This window comes from Panulirus ornatus, chromosome 36 (genome assembly GCF_036320965.1).
Source record: "Panulirus ornatus isolate Po-2019 chromosome 36, ASM3632096v1, whole genome shotgun sequence".
Taxonomy (NCBI): Eukaryota; Metazoa; Arthropoda; class Malacostraca; order Decapoda; family Palinuridae; genus Panulirus; species Panulirus ornatus.
Genome location: NC_092259.1, coordinates 1,393,207 through 1,409,213, shown reverse-complemented (window position 1 = coordinate 1,409,213; position 16,007 = coordinate 1,393,207). Strand labels below are relative to the sequence as shown.

The 16,007-nt window shown below is 38.6% G+C and overlaps 1 protein-coding gene across 1 annotated transcript in view; it reads left to right on the top strand.

The window, feature by feature from the left end:
• LOC139760251 (ras-related protein Rab-33B-like) overlaps nt 1-16,007 on the top strand; it is a 33,507-nt gene that overhangs the window by 1,743 nt on the left and 15,757 nt on the right. The window contains exons 2-4 of the mRNA XM_071683177.1: nt 1,031-1,170; nt 4,998-5,091; nt 14,693-14,812. Of these exons, the coding sequence (XP_071539278.1) occupies nt 1,046-1,170; nt 4,998-5,091; nt 14,693-14,812 (339 nt within the window). The 5' untranslated portion in view covers nt 1,031-1,045. The remainder of the gene's footprint in view (nt 1-1,030; nt 1,171-4,997; nt 5,092-14,692; nt 14,813-16,007) is intronic.

Here is a 16,007-nt window from a genome sequence, read left to right as displayed (position 1 = left end):
CAAGAAAGATAAGAAATAGGAAGACTTGAAAAGACAATTAAAGATAGGAGTAATAGTGAACAAATAAGAAAAAATTGAGTTAAAATTGGAATTTGTGAATATAGTTTATCATACCACCAAGAAAAAATGCACGATTGATATGGCCACAGAAAAGACATAAAAGGAAAACTTCTTACTTCTCATGCTACAGTAACTTCTGCCAGTCACACACACTTGAAGAAGGACATAACATTGGAGAGTAAATAAAAGACTAGCTTTCCGTGCATACCATTTAAGTTATGTGGTCTGATGGAGGTATTTGCTACTCTACATTTTTCTATAATTTCTTATGAAAAGACCAGCAGTACCATGAGTTCCTTTGATATTACATTTTATTGCACAATTTTTATTTGTGTGTTTGTGTTGGCATGTATGAAATCATTGTTATAACAGTTTGTTTTGACTTCTAAAAGAAATTGTTCATTTTGCTGTAACTTGTAACAGCACGTCTTATCAGTCTTCCCAGTCTAACCTCAAAACTTGACTAATTTTCCCTACACCTTGTTTTTGAGTTTCTTTCCCTGTTTTATAGCTATTACATCAATTTCTCTTTCTTGAGAGTTGGGTTTGCATAAGTCTGCCATTAGCTAGATCACACAGTACCCAGCAAGCCAATAAATCATAGTATTATTATGAAGCCTTTCATGACTTAAGGACCGGCAGTTGTGATGACTACTTTTATACCTTTATTGCTAAATTGTAAAACATTTTACTTTCTTGTATGTTTCCTAACAATTACAACCTGTTTCTATTTAAGAAGGCATTATCTCCACTACAGAAACTTACAGGAAGCTTTTCCTTTTTTTTTTTTAGCTCACCTATCTCTACATATTTTTTCTTATTTTTTTTCTTTTAAGATATTCTTAGTAAGAACAGCTGCCTGTGAATGAAGCTTTTGATATAGAAAACTCTTGTTTGCTTTATCAGTTTTTAGTTGAAAGATATGGTGATTTATGTACACACATTTTATATGATCATATGCTTTTTTCAGGGATAGAACCATAAGATGAATGGCAGTAGCACACAGACATTTGCACAAAGTGGTGCACTGTTAAGGGACAGGAGACAGAAAACTTTCAAAATCATTGTCATAGGAGACAGCAGTGTGGGAAAGACATGTCTTACTTTCAGGTCAGAATACTTATTTTTCATTTTGTTTAATTGTGAGTGATTATACTGGTCTGTTTTTCATGTAAATTATGGCTTTTCATAATACAGTAAATGTGGTATATTTTCATGAATCTTTATATAGAGTGTACAATAGTATTTTCATTAAGAGGAGGATGGTACCTAAGCACTGGTCACACTACCTCTTTGCACATCAAAATATAAAGGCCACAGCACCATTTTTTTGAAATATTTGTTAAAGAAGTACTTATGATCAGGATTTTTGACCCTAAATAAAGCTACATATACAACAAGAACTTTTTCATTATATCAAGGTAATGAAGTAAAGTTTGGGGAAAAGAAAGATGCACTACCAGTGAGGTGGAATCGATAAAGACATAGAGAGCATGAAAGAAAATAGTAAAGCTAAAAACTTACGGAATTTAGTCCTGATATAAAGTGAAACTACATCTGACCCATATTTATTATATCTTCCATAAGCATTGAATTTGCCAATGACTTTTAACTTCTAATTTCAGTTACAGAGAATCAGTATTTGAAATTATGCTGTTGCATACTGTGTGTTTTGTTGAATTACTATTCATAAATGACTGATAAAGGAGACATGATCAGCAACAAGAAAACAGATATAAATGAAACATATGAATCTTCAGACTTTGCATAACCCTATTTCACTATAAGCACTGTATTTATTCACAGTTCCATCCAGGCCCCATGTTTTTATTCGTTTTAATCTGGCATTTTTAAACTGCATATATTTCATTTGCATAGTGACAGAAAATTGCAAGAGGAAACGAGAAAATAATGGACATTAAGGGCTTAGTAACCCTCTAGCTGTCAAAAGGAGAAGCATGATATCATGCTGCTGCAGCTGGCCATCAGTGTTTACATGAAGTTTTTCATTCATTCATTGATTTCTTGCAAAATAGATATTGATATGAAGATATAACCCTCTTATTCCAGGTGACTACAAAAAAAAAGGGATAGAAGTTGGGAGGGCAGAAACCCTCCCTTCTCATATTGCAGTTTCAAAGAGATAGAACAGAAGAAGGAGACAAGCAAGGAGTGCTCATCCAGCTCAAAGGTTCAAACTCGAGTGTTTGAATGTGCATTGATGTAACCAGAATGAGATGAAGCGAGATGGAGTAAAACATAGTTAAAATGTTTAGGAAGAGAAACCTGAGTGAATCTAAGCTCATGGGGATGTTGGGAAGAATGGTTTGGGTATAACCTAGAAATAGTGTCTAGACTTTGTATGAGAGTGAATGCAAAGAATTGGGTCGCACTTCTGCTGGAGTTGTGGGATTTTGTGATAAGAGATTAAGGTATTGATCCCCAGATTGCTGTAGGTGAAAAGGAAAATATATTATGAGAGAATGGTGATTGTTATTCTTATGCACCTGGTAATAAAAAGAGTGAAAATGAGAGACAAGTGTTTCAGAAGTTGAGTGAGAGCATCTGCAGCTTTGATATGAGGGACCAACTAACAGTGATGCAATGGTGGGTAATGTAGCAGTTAAGGGTAAAAGTAGAGGACATGCTTTTCTCACTGAATGTAGAGTTGTTGCTGAAAAAGGCTGGGTTAATGATGAGTGGGCATTATTAGATCATGTGCTAATTGGTAAGCATTCTGAAGAGATCATGTGCTAATTGGTAAGCATTCTAAAGAGACTTTTGGAAGTAAATGAGGTGAGAGAGGCTATGTTCGGTTATCTGATAATTTCTTGGTGGGAGTGAGAGTAAGACTTTGTGGAGGCATTCATTACGAAAAGGCATAATGATATGGGTAGGATGAGGATGGAGAAAGTGAGTGAGCTTGGGAAGGAGGCTTGTGCGAAGAGACATCAGTAAAGCTTGGGTAAAGAATGGCAAAAGATAGTGAATGAATGGAACCTGGGGAGTGATCGAGGAATGGATAGTATATAAGGGAAGCAGTGCTTACAGGTGAAAGAAAAGTATGTGGTATGCGGAAGGTGGGATGCGGATGCATGAGAAAGGTAAGTGAGTTGTGGAATGAGAAAGTTAAGTTGTTTGTGAAAGAGAAAAGAGGGATGTATTGGCAATACATACAGGGAAGTGATTGGGAGATGTATAGGAAGAAGCAGTGTATAGGAAGAAGAAAATGCAAGGTATGAAAAAGAGGACAAAGATGGGAATAGAGTATTGGCAAGCTTTAGGAAATATAGGAAAACGTTTTCAAAAGAGGTGAATAGTGTGAGGAGAACAAATGGAATCATCAGTGAAGGAAGCAGATGGGGAAGTGGTAACAGGGAAAAAAAGAAGAGGTGAAGGGAGTTGTTGAAGGTGTTAAGTGTTTGGATGGCAGATTTAGGGTACTGGGGATATGGGAGTATACGAAGTGAGAAAGTCATTGACGAGATTCAGTGTAAGAAAAGGTGGTGCAATCCTTAAGTACGATGAATTATGGCAAAGCAGGTGGAATAAATGGAATTGAAGTTGAATACCTCAAGAAAAGGATGATAGTTTTGTTCATTGTTAAATTAGGACTTTCAATGTGTGTAAAGCTCAAGGTGAAGGTGCCTGAGGACTAGAGCAATGTCTGGATCATTCCATTATATAAGAGAAAGGGGGACAGAAGTAAAATTTGTTGAGTATACCTGTTATATCTGAGACTAATGATTGAGCATCAGACTGGGGAGAAACAATGTGGCTTTATGAGTGATAAAAGTTGTGTGGATCAGGTGTTAACTTTGAATAATGTGTGAGCAATATACTTTGAGAAAAAATGAATTTGTATATGGCATATACGGATCTTAAGAAAGTGTATGGTAGAGTTGATAGAGATGCTTTATGGGTAGGTGTTACAAATATACGGTGTGAAAGATGAAGGCTACTAGAAGCAGTGAAGTTTTTTGTATGTACATAGGAAGAGAGGAGGATGAGTGAATTCAGGTCTGTGGAAAGAATGTGTGATGTCCACATGGCTGTTTAAGCTATTAAGGATGATATTTCTTCCAGGTTTTCCCCTTTCACACTAACACTCAAATTTCACTCAAACCATCCAGGCTCAAGCTCCTATTACACATCATAACCTTACTTTTGTTCACATTGCCTTTCACCTCTTTCCTCTCACTCACTCTCCTAAACTCTGTCACCAGCTCTGTAATTTCTCTCTGGAGACTGCCATATTATCTGCAAACAGCAAATAACTTATTAATATACTTCTCTTTCCATGTCCTCAATCCTTGGTTACCCTGCTTCATTTTATGCTGTTATTTCTTCTTCAGCCCCAATATTATTTCCTTTTTCTTGTTTCCTTCCAAAGTTTCTGATGTCTGCATAATGGGCAAATATTTTGACTGATCTACCTCCTGCTTTCCTAGGGTAGCCCTTCTTTCCATCACATCATAACCTTATCCCTAATATTGGCTTTGTTCTGTCCCTTCAGTACCCTCGATTTTGTAATTGTGTTCTTTGATGATATTCCCCATACATATGTATGTAATTACTTATTATCTTATTTGAGGTCCTACTTTTGGAGGGCCTCATCTCTCAAGCTTTCTGTACTATCATACATCATTTTAAACTTCTGTATTCTGTCTTCAGTTACCATGTCGTCATTAGGTTTATTCACTGAAGAAAACCAAACTAATTAATATGCATGATTATTGTGGCAGCAGATATCATAGTATAGCAAAGGTAAAGGAGACTGTGGAAGAAATCATTGGAATATGTTATGAGAAATTGTGTGCATAGCAAGCAATTACTATAGTTTGGGGAAGTCCTCTTTTGAAAACATTCTTCTTCTAGTATAAAGGTACAAAAAGTAATGTAGCATGTTATAGTAAACTGAATATACTTTTCCTCAGGTTTTGTGGAGGTCACTTTCCTGAAAGAACTGAAGCAACAATAGGAGTTGATTTTCGGGAGAGGAAGATAAGAATTGATCAAGAGGATATCTTGGTAAGTACTTTGTTGTGGTAATGTAATCCAGGTTCTTTTCATGTTGAGTTTACTTTGAAATTTGGTTTTTCTAATGTATTTTGGAAAGAACTGTTATTATAATGATAAAATAATCTATGTTTTTGTTTGCATTCACTGTATCTTGAAATAAAATTTTCCTAATGTGTTAAGTACATTTTTATCCTCTGTGAATTAGCTGTTTTGAAGAGTTAACATTATCATGCTAGTTTGGATCTCTAGATTGCTGATGTACCCAATGAAAGTTGTAATGCATGAAATATCTGCTTAAAGTTTAATAATAGAGTACGAGTGACCATTCCACACTGAAAAATTCCTAGTGGAATTTTACAAAAACTTCAGACTGACACATTGGTTATATATTATTGTTCATTTTTATGTACATCACTTTCCATAGATAAATGTCTAGGTATGGTTTTCCATTATCCACCCTGATGACCATTAGGCAAGGAATCCACTATCTAAGTCTGAGGGAATAAATATCTCATTACACAGAAAGTGGGATAGCAAATTAAGAAAAGGTAGAGACTGTCATTAATTAGGTAAAAGAAAGACAGCTTTTGCTCATTGCAGCCTGCCTATTTATCATTTTGCTTGTACTTTGTTTATTTACATATTTTCATAGAGATGTCTGAACATACAGGAGGGTGAAAGGAGTGCAAGGAATAGAGTGACCTGGAATGATGTGGTCTACTGGGGTCGACGTGCTGTCACTGGATTGAACCAGGGTATGTGAAGCATCCAGGATAAACCATGAAAAGGTCTGTGGAGCCTGGATGTGGAAAAAGAGCTGTGGTTTCATTGCATTACACATGACAGCTAGAGAGTGAGTGTGAACGAATGTGGCCTTTTGTCTTTTCTTGGCACTACCATGCTGGATGGTGAGGTGGAAGGGGGGGAATCTGTTTCCTGTGTGGTGGGATGGCGATGGGAATGGATGAAGGCAGCAAGTATGAATATGTACATGTGTATATATGTATATGTATACGTTGAAATGTATATGTGCATGTATGGGCATTTATGTATATATATATGTGTGTGGGGGGTTGGGCCATTCTTTGTCTGTTTCCTTGTGCTACCATATATATAAGGACATTATATAGAAACTGTATGTAGTATGTTATAACTAACCACCAACCCCAAGTCGAAAACAAAAGCTTATCCCAGCTTTACACTTCACACATCCCTCACCTCCAATAAACATAATTTTGCCAAAACATTTGCAAACCAAAATAACCTAACAAGCACTAAACAACTGCTCTCCCATCCCAGTCTTTAACACTACCTCACCAGACATATACCTATCTGAACCCCCCCAGACATAATCAAGTTAAACTTTCTCTTCTGTGCCCTATACACTACATATCTCTATGTTACAAACACCAGTTCAGGATTCCTTAAGACCGTATGTGTCCTAGATGTAAATTCCATACTAAGACACTAAACACTTGTTCCTGCTTTGTCCTTCACTCACTTTAAACAGATATACACTGAATATCACTGTATTCTTTGACCTATGGTCCCTCTTAATGGGCATGGATGGTTTCTAGAGTGCTGCAGGAACTCTATAGGAGGGACTCCTGAGGCTTATATTCAACCCACTAGACATTCAACTATAAGAAGCCTATCAGAAGCCACACTCCCCAGATCACCAACTCCAAGTCATACTTTCATGTCTACACTCTGGACATTAGCCATCCCTACAACACTAGAAACACTACAAGCATTCACTCAGATTCAAGCACTAAGGAAGTTCCTTGCTAACCACTGGGATTACATTCTTGGAAGATCCCATGGTTGGTAAAGTACAAGGCCTATGGGAAATGGTGGTTAGGAGTGCTTCTTAGGGGACATACCTTAAATCCTATAATGAACACTTCAAGGTTAAGAAATATGTTATTTGCCCTTCAAAAACAACTTGCTTATATCATGAAAGTACAAGGAAATGATGAACAAACTGGTAAAATAATAATACGATGGCAGTATGTCATCCCTGATGCTACACTTCCATACTCCAACAAAACAGTCAGCAAGCTATGCCATATAGAATGTTACCTTAACTCTGGCTCAGAGGCTCAGACAAAACTGCCTGGTTATGACACTCTCCCAGCCTCTCACTTGCAGTGGTGGTCTGCTGGGCTGGGATGTAAACAGCCCAATACACAGAAACGATTTTGGTGTTGTCAAGGAAAACCTGGATACTCAAAACTTGATACTGTGATGGTAAAATGGTATGCATTATTCTAGGAATGTATACTCAGAATGCACTGTTGGCAAAACCATGTTAAAAGCAAGGGACCTTTTTACATGATAATTTTTCCTATTTCTAATTTGCTGTATGCTATAATCATGCTCCTATGTGCAAATTCAAGGTCTAGAACATTAGATTTATAATGATTTTCTTTTGTCTTATTCTTTATTTTCCTAATTTCTGACACATATATCCTCTTTGTCAATCTTTCCTCACTCATTCTCTCCATGTGACCAAACCATTTCAAAACACCCTCTTCTGCTCTCAGCCATGTTCTTTTTATTACCACACATCTCTCTTACCCTTTTATTACTTATTTGATCAAACCACCTCACACCACATATTGTCCTCAAACATCTCATTTCCAACACATCCACCCTCATCCGCACAACCCTTTCTATAGCCCACGCCTCACAACCTTATAACATCGTTGAAACCACTATTCCTTCAGACATACCCATTTTTGCTTTCCGATATAATATTCTCGCCTTCCACACATTTTTCAATGCTCTCAGAACTTTCGCCCCCTCTCCCACCCTGTGACTCACTTCTGCTGCCAGATCCACTCCCAGATATCTAAAACACATCACTTCCTCCAGTTTTTCTCCATTCAAACTTACCTCCCAATTCACTTGTCCCTCAACCCTACTGTACCTAATAACCTTGCTCTTATTCACATTTATCTCAGTTTTCTTCTTTCACTCACTTTACCAGACTCAGTCACCAGCTTCTGCAGTTTCTCACCCGAATCAGCCACCAGCACTGTATCATCAGCAAACAACAACTGATTCACTTCCCAAGCCCTCTCATCAACAACAGACTGCATACTTGCCCCTCTCTTCAAAACTCTTGCATTCACCTCCCTAACAACCCCATCCATAAACAAATTAAACAACAATGGAGACATCACGCACCCCTGCCACAAACTGACATTCCCTGAGAATCAATCACTTTCCTCTCTTCCTACTCGTACACAAGCCTTACATCCTCGATAAAAACTTTTCACTGCTTTTAACAACTTACCTCCCACACCATGTATTCTTAATATCTTCCACAGAGCATCTCTATCAACTCTATCATATGCCTTTTCCACATCCATAAATGCTACATACAAATCCATTTGCTATTCTAAGTATTTCTCACTAGGAAAAGACAACAAAGGCCACATTCGTTCACACTCAGCTAGTCTCTAGCTGTCATGTATAATGCACCTCCCTTTCTACATCCAGGCCCTACAAAACTTTCCATGGTTTACCCCAGATGCTTCACATGCCCTGATTCAATCCATTGACAGCACGTCGACCCCGGTATACCACATCGATCCAATTCACTCTATTCCTTGCCCGCCTTTCACCCTCCTGCATGTTCAGGCCCCGATCACTCAAAATCTTTTTCACTCCATCTTTCCACCTCCAATTTGGTCTCCCACTTCTCCTCGTTCCCTCCACCTCCGACACATATATCCTCTTGGTCAATCTTTCCTCACTCATTCTCTCCATGTGCCCAAACCATTTCAAAACACCCTCTTCTGCTCTCTCAACCACGCTCTTTTTATTTCCACACATCTCTCTTACCCTTACATTACTTACTCGATCAAACCCCCTCACACCACATATTGTCCTCAAACATCTCATTTCCAACACATCCACCCTCCTGCGCACAACTCTATCCATAGCCCACGCCTCGCAGCCATACAACACTGTTGGAACCACTATTCCTTCAAACATACCCATTTTTGCTTTCGGAGATAATGTTCTCGACTACCACATATTCTTCAAGGCTCCCAGGATTTTCGCCCCCTCCCCCACCCTATGATTCACTTCCGCTTCCATGGTCCCATCCGCTGCCAGATCCACTCCCAGATATCTAAAACACTTTACTTCCTCCAGTTTTTCTCCATTCAAATTTACCTCCCAATTAACTTGACCCTCAACCCTACTGTACCTAATAACCTTGCTCTTATTCACATTTACTCTTAACTTTCTTTTTTCACACACTTTACCAAACTCAGTCACCAGCTTCTGCAGTTTCTCACATGAATCAAGCACCAGTGCTGTATCATCAGCAAACAACAACTGACTCACTTCCCAAGCTCTATCATCCCCAACAGACTTCATACTTGCCCCTCTTTCCAAAACTCTTACATTCACCTCCCTAACAAAATATATATATATATTTTATTTTTATTTATTTTGCTTTGTCGCTGTCTCCCGCATTAGTGAGGTAGCGCAAGGAAACAGAAGAAAGAATGGCCCAACCCGCCCACATACACATGTATATACATACACGTCCACACATGCAAATATACATACCTATACATCTCAACGTATACATATATATACACAAACAGACATATACATATATACACATGTACATAATTCATACTGTCTGCCTTTATTCATTCCCATCGCCACCCCGCCACACATGAAATAACAACCCCCTCCCCCCGCATGTGCATGCGGTAGCACTAGGAAAAGACAACAAAGGCCACATTTGTTCACACTCAGTCTCTAGCTGTCATGTATAATGCACTGAAACCACAGCTCCCTTTCCACATCCAGGCCCCATAGAACTTTCCATGGTTTACCCCAGATGCTTCACACGCCCTGGTTCAATCCAGTGACAGCACGTTGACTCCTGTATACCAGATCATTCCATTTCACTCTATTCCTTGCATGCCTTTCACCCTCCTGCATGTTCAGGCCCCGATGACTCAAAATCTTTTTCACTCCATCTTTCCACCTCCAATTTGGTCTCCCACTTCTCCTCGTTCCCTCCACCTCTGACACATATATCCTCTTTGTCAATCTTTCCTCACTCATTCTCTCCATGCGACCAAACCATTTCAAAACACCCTCTTCTGCTCTCTCAACCACACTCTTTTTTATTACTACACATCTCTCTTACCCTTTTATTACTTACTCGATCAAACCACCTCACACCACATACTGTCCTCAAACATCTCATTTCCAGCACATCCACCCTCCTCCGCACAACTCTTTCTATAGCCCATGCCTCGCAACCATATCACATTGTTGGAACCACTGTTCCTTCAAACATACCCATTTTTGCTTTCCGAGATAATGTTTTCGACTTCCACACATTCTTCAACGCTCCCAGAACTTTCACCCCCTCCCCCACCCTATGATTCACTCCTGCTTCCATGGTTCCATCCATTGCCAAATCCACTTCCAGATATCTAAAACACTTCACTTCCTCCAGTTTTTCTCCATTCAAACTTACCTCCCAATTGACTTGTCCCTCAGCCCTACTGTACCTAATAACCTTGCTCTTATTCACATTTACTCTCAGCTTTCTTCTTTGACACACTTTACCAAACTTAGTCACCAGCTTCTACAGTTTCTCACACGAATCAGCCACCAGCGCAGTATCATCAGTGAACAACAACTGACTCACTTCCCAAGCTCTTTCATCCACAACAGACTTCATACTTGCCCCTCTTTCCAAAACTCTTGCATTCACCTCCCTAACAACCCCATCCATAAACAAATTAAACAACCATGGAGACATCACGCACCCCTGCCACAAACTGACATTCCCTGAGAATCAATCACTTTCCTCTCTTCCTACTCGTACACAAGCCTTACATCCTCGATAAAAACTTTTCACTGCTTTTAACAACTTACCTCCCACACCATGTATTCTTAATATCTTCCACAGAGCATCTCTATCAACTCTATCATATGCCTTTTCCACATCCATAAATGCTACATACAAATCCATTTGCTATTCTAAGTATTTCTCACTAGGAAAAGACAACAAAGGCCACATTCGTTCACACTCAGCTAGTCTCTAGCTGTCATGTATAATGCACCTCCCTTTCTACATCCAGGCCCTACAAAACTTTCCATGGTTTACCCCAGATGCTTCACATGCCCTGATTCAATCCATTGACAGCACGTCGACCCCGGTATACCACATCGATCCAATTCACTCTATTCCTTGCCCGCCTTTCACCCTCCTGCATGTTCAGGCCCCGATCACTCAAAATCTTTTTCACTCCATCTTTCCACCTCCAATTTGGTCTCCCACTTCTCCTCGTTCCCTCCACCTCCGACACATATATCCTCTTGGTCAATCTTTCCTCACTCATTCTCTCCATGTGCCCAAACCATTTCAAAACACCCTCTTCTGCTCTCTCAACCACGCTCTTTTTATTTCCACACATCTCTCTTACCCTTACATTACTTACTCGATCAAACCCCCTCACACCACATATTGTCCTCAAACATCTCATTTCCAACACATCCACCCTCCTGCGCACAACTCTATCCATAGCCCACGCCTCGCAGCCATACAACACTGTTGGAACCACTATTCCTTCAAACATACCCATTTTTGCTTTCGGAGATAATGTTCTCGACTACCACATATTCTTCAAGGCTCCCAGGATTTTCGCCCCCTCCCCCACCCTATGATTCACTTCCGCTTCCATGGTCCCATCCGCTGCCAGATCCACTCCCAGATATCTAAAACACTTTACTTCCTCCAGTTTTTCTCCATTCAAATTTACCTCCCAATTAACTTGACCCTCAACCCTACTGTACCTAATAACCTTGCTCTTATTCACATTTACTCTTAACTTTCTTTTTTCACACACTTTACCAAACTCAGTCACCAGCTTCTGCAGTTTCTCACATGAATCAAGCACCAGTGCTGTATCATCAGCAAACAACAACTGACTCACTTCCCAAGCTCTATCATCCCCAACAGACTTCATACTTGCCCCTCTTTCCAAAACTCTTACATTCACCTCCCTAACAAAATATATATATATATTTTATTTTTATTTATTTTGCTTTGTCGCTGTCTCCCGCATTAGTGAGGTAGCGCAAGGAAACAGAAGAAAGAATGGCCCAACCCGCCCACATACACATGTATATACATACACGTCCACACATGCAAATATACATACCTATACATCTCAACGTATACATATATATACACAAACAGACATATACATATATACACATGTACATAATTCATACTGTCTGCCTTTATTCATTCCCATCGCCACCCCGCCACACATGAAATAACAACCCCCTCCCCCCGCATGTGCATGCGGTAGCACTAGGAAAAGACAACAAAGGCCACATTTGTTCACACTCAGTCTCTAGCTGTCATGTATAATGCACTGAAACCACAGCTCCCTTTCCACATCCAGGCCCCATAGAACTTTCCATGGTTTACCCCAGATGCTTCACACGCCCTGGTTCAATCCAGTGACAGCACGTTGACTCCTGTATACCAGATCATTCCATTTCACTCTATTCCTTGCATGCCTTTCACCCTCCTGCATGTTCAGGCCCCGATGACTCAAAATCTTTTTCACTCCATCTTTCCACCTCCAATTTGGTCTCCCACTTCTCCTCGTTCCCTCCACCTCTGACACATATATCCTCTTTGTCAATCTTTCCTCACTCATTCTCTCCATGCGACCAAACCATTTCAAAACACCCTCTTCTGCTCTCTCAACCACACTCTTTTTTATTACTACACATCTCTCTTACCCTTTTATTACTTACTCGATCAAACCACCTCACACCACATACTGTCCTCAAACATCTCATTTCCAGCACATCCACCCTCCTCCGCACAACTCTTTCTATAGCCCATGCCTCGCAACCATATCACATTGTTGGAACCACTGTTCCTTCAAACATACCCATTTTTGCTTTCCGAGATAATGTTTTCGACTTCCACACATTCTTCAACGCTCCCAGAACTTTCACCCCCTCCCCCACCCTATGATTCACTCCTGCTTCCATGGTTCCATCCATTGCCAAATCCACTTCCAGATATCTAAAACACTTCACTTCCTCCAGTTTTTCTCCATTCAAACTTACCTCCCAATTGACTTGCCCCTCAGCCCTACTGTACCTAATAACCTTGCTCTTATTCACATTTACTCTCAGCTTTCTTCTTTGACACACTTTACCAAACTTAGTCACCAGCTTCTACAGTTTCTCACACGAATCAGCCACCAGCGCAGTATCATCAGTGAACAACAACTGACTCACTTCCCAAGCTCTTTCATCCACAACAGACTTCATACTTGCCCCTCTTTCCAAAACTCTTGCATTCACCTCCCTAACAACCCCATCCATAAACAAATTAAACAACCATGGAGACATCAAACACACGTGTATGTGGGTGGGTTGGGACATACCTTGTTTGTTTCCTTGCGCTACCTCGCTAATGCAGGAGACAGCATTTAAGTATAATAAATGAATAATGAAAAAATATATCATTAATGAGATACCCCTACAATCTCAGCTAATATAAAAAAATAGAACTTCCTCAAACACTGACATAAGTTTATGGTAAAATTTTATGTTTGCAAAAATGTATTGATTTGTTTCATTAAACATAACTCCCTTGATTATGGCTATCAGTTGTTGTATGTTATCAGATACCAAATTCATCTTCAATCAAAAATAGTCATTAAATTCTTTACAACAGCTGTAACAAATTTCATGAGCATTTGTCTAATATTAGAGATTAACTTTAACATACAAAGAACTCCAAATGTGCCAAGTTCTCCTGGGTACATTTGTTCTCACATATCATTCATGTTTTAAGCTCATCACCATTAGCTTGAAGGGTTTTCAGTAAGCAATCCCCTTGGCCAAGTTCCAGTTATGGCTCCTGCAGATGTATCATCCTTCAAATTTTTTCTAATTTTTCCCCCCCTGTTGAAGAACCCTCAAAATTCCCTTCATCCAACTTTATTCTAGCTGATGTGGTTAAAACTTTATGGTAAACATTTTTTTACAATTATTTTATTTTATTCTATTTTATTTATGCTCTCTAGTTCTTTGTTAATGATTACAGCACAATAGAATGACAAAGAAAAATATCCTTGAAATCTCTCATCAGCTACACAGTTGAAATAATTCGCAATAGAATGACAAAAATATCCTTGAAATCTCTCATCAGCTACACAGTTGAAATAATTCGCAGACAACTCTTTCTCATACTCAGTACTGTCTTCATACCTTAATCTGACTCAATGAATTTTAACTTCTAAGAAATATTTCTTCAAAGGGCCTCTCCGTTATCTCCTCCTTACACTCACTTACATTTGTTAAAACCACTATTTATTCGTCTTTAAAAAAAAGAAAAAAGCTGCTCTTAAATTCACTTGAACCTCTTGATGGTATGTGTGTATATGCTTTTCATTTTCAAGTCTCTTTTGTCCCATAGGAGAAGATAACTGTTTCAAGTAAAACTGATTATTATCAATGATAATATTGCTTCTTCTTTTTCTGCCATGCTTCAAATTTACCATCAATAAATGTTTCCTAACAGTTGCAACTCTGGGATACTGCTGGACAGGAGAGATTCAGAAGATCAATGGTTCAGCATTACTATCGTAATGTCAATGCTGTAGTTTTTGTCTATGATGTCACCAGAATGTCTTCATTTCAGGTGAGAATGAGTTATGTAACATAATGTGAAATTAAACTTTGGGGATTCATGAAGCTTTTGTTAGTTGCCTTATATCGTTTCCTAGTTTTGAAACCTCAGTTGTAGCTATGCATTTTTATATAAGCTGTAAAGACAGCATATATGCACTAATTGTCATATTCTTCTCTGTTATTTAAGCCACATACTGTATAATCGAGTTAAAAATCATTTGATAACCAGGAAATTTATTCTAAAATGAGGGATGTTCAGTTTTACTGGCCTTATATATCATAGATTTTTGGTTAACATTTTTAGTCTGTGCTGAGGGAAAAATGCCAATCAGAGTCTTGGTAAACTCGGAAATCTAATTATTTTTTCTGTCATCCACTAATACCCAAAGAAAGTCTCTTCATTATCCACCCAAATGTAAGTTTATTTACTTGAAAATATACTTTTGGCAAGAAAAAAGTTAGAGAAACTATGATTATTAATCTTTTTGAAACTGCTGATGTCAAACTAAAACATGCCATTCATAGATATTTATTAATCAGTATTGTGTCATCTCTTTGAAAATGTAATAGGCTTATGAAGTAAAGAAAGTGGTTTATTATGATACTTTGAAATGGCTTACATATGAAGATATTAAGGGTAGAAAAAGGCTAAAGGTAAGTTTGTTTTTTCTAAAACTGGAAAAACAAAAGAGGAAAGGATTTAGACAGCAGGAAGTAATGTGGCTTATATCTTTATCCGTATCATAATGGTATGTTGATTATAGACTAATGAGAAATCAGGGGCGGTCATATGATCAAATATTTTATGAATTTCTTTTCTTGACAAGAGTTGTTTAGACCTTATGAGTCATTCTCAAAGTGTAGGGTAGGTTACTATCTCTTCAATGGACATGAGGCTGAACAAGCCTCTATAAGTATAGTACCAAGAGATGTTCTCGCAATGTTCATGGGACAGACAGCGAAGGGAAAGAAATTCAGTTTAAATAGCATTTTTGTTTAAATACTGAAACTTAGTTAACAACATGGTGGTTAGGACTGTGAAACTGCATGTGTAAAATGGAAGTTTCAGTGTTTGGTTTTCAACTTGTACAATACTTCAAAACAGTGTTTCAAGTACAGCAATATGTTTGCATCAAATAAACCTCAAGAAATGCTCCGCTATCTGCAACATCCAAAACAGGATAAAATCAGATGGTTAGAACTAC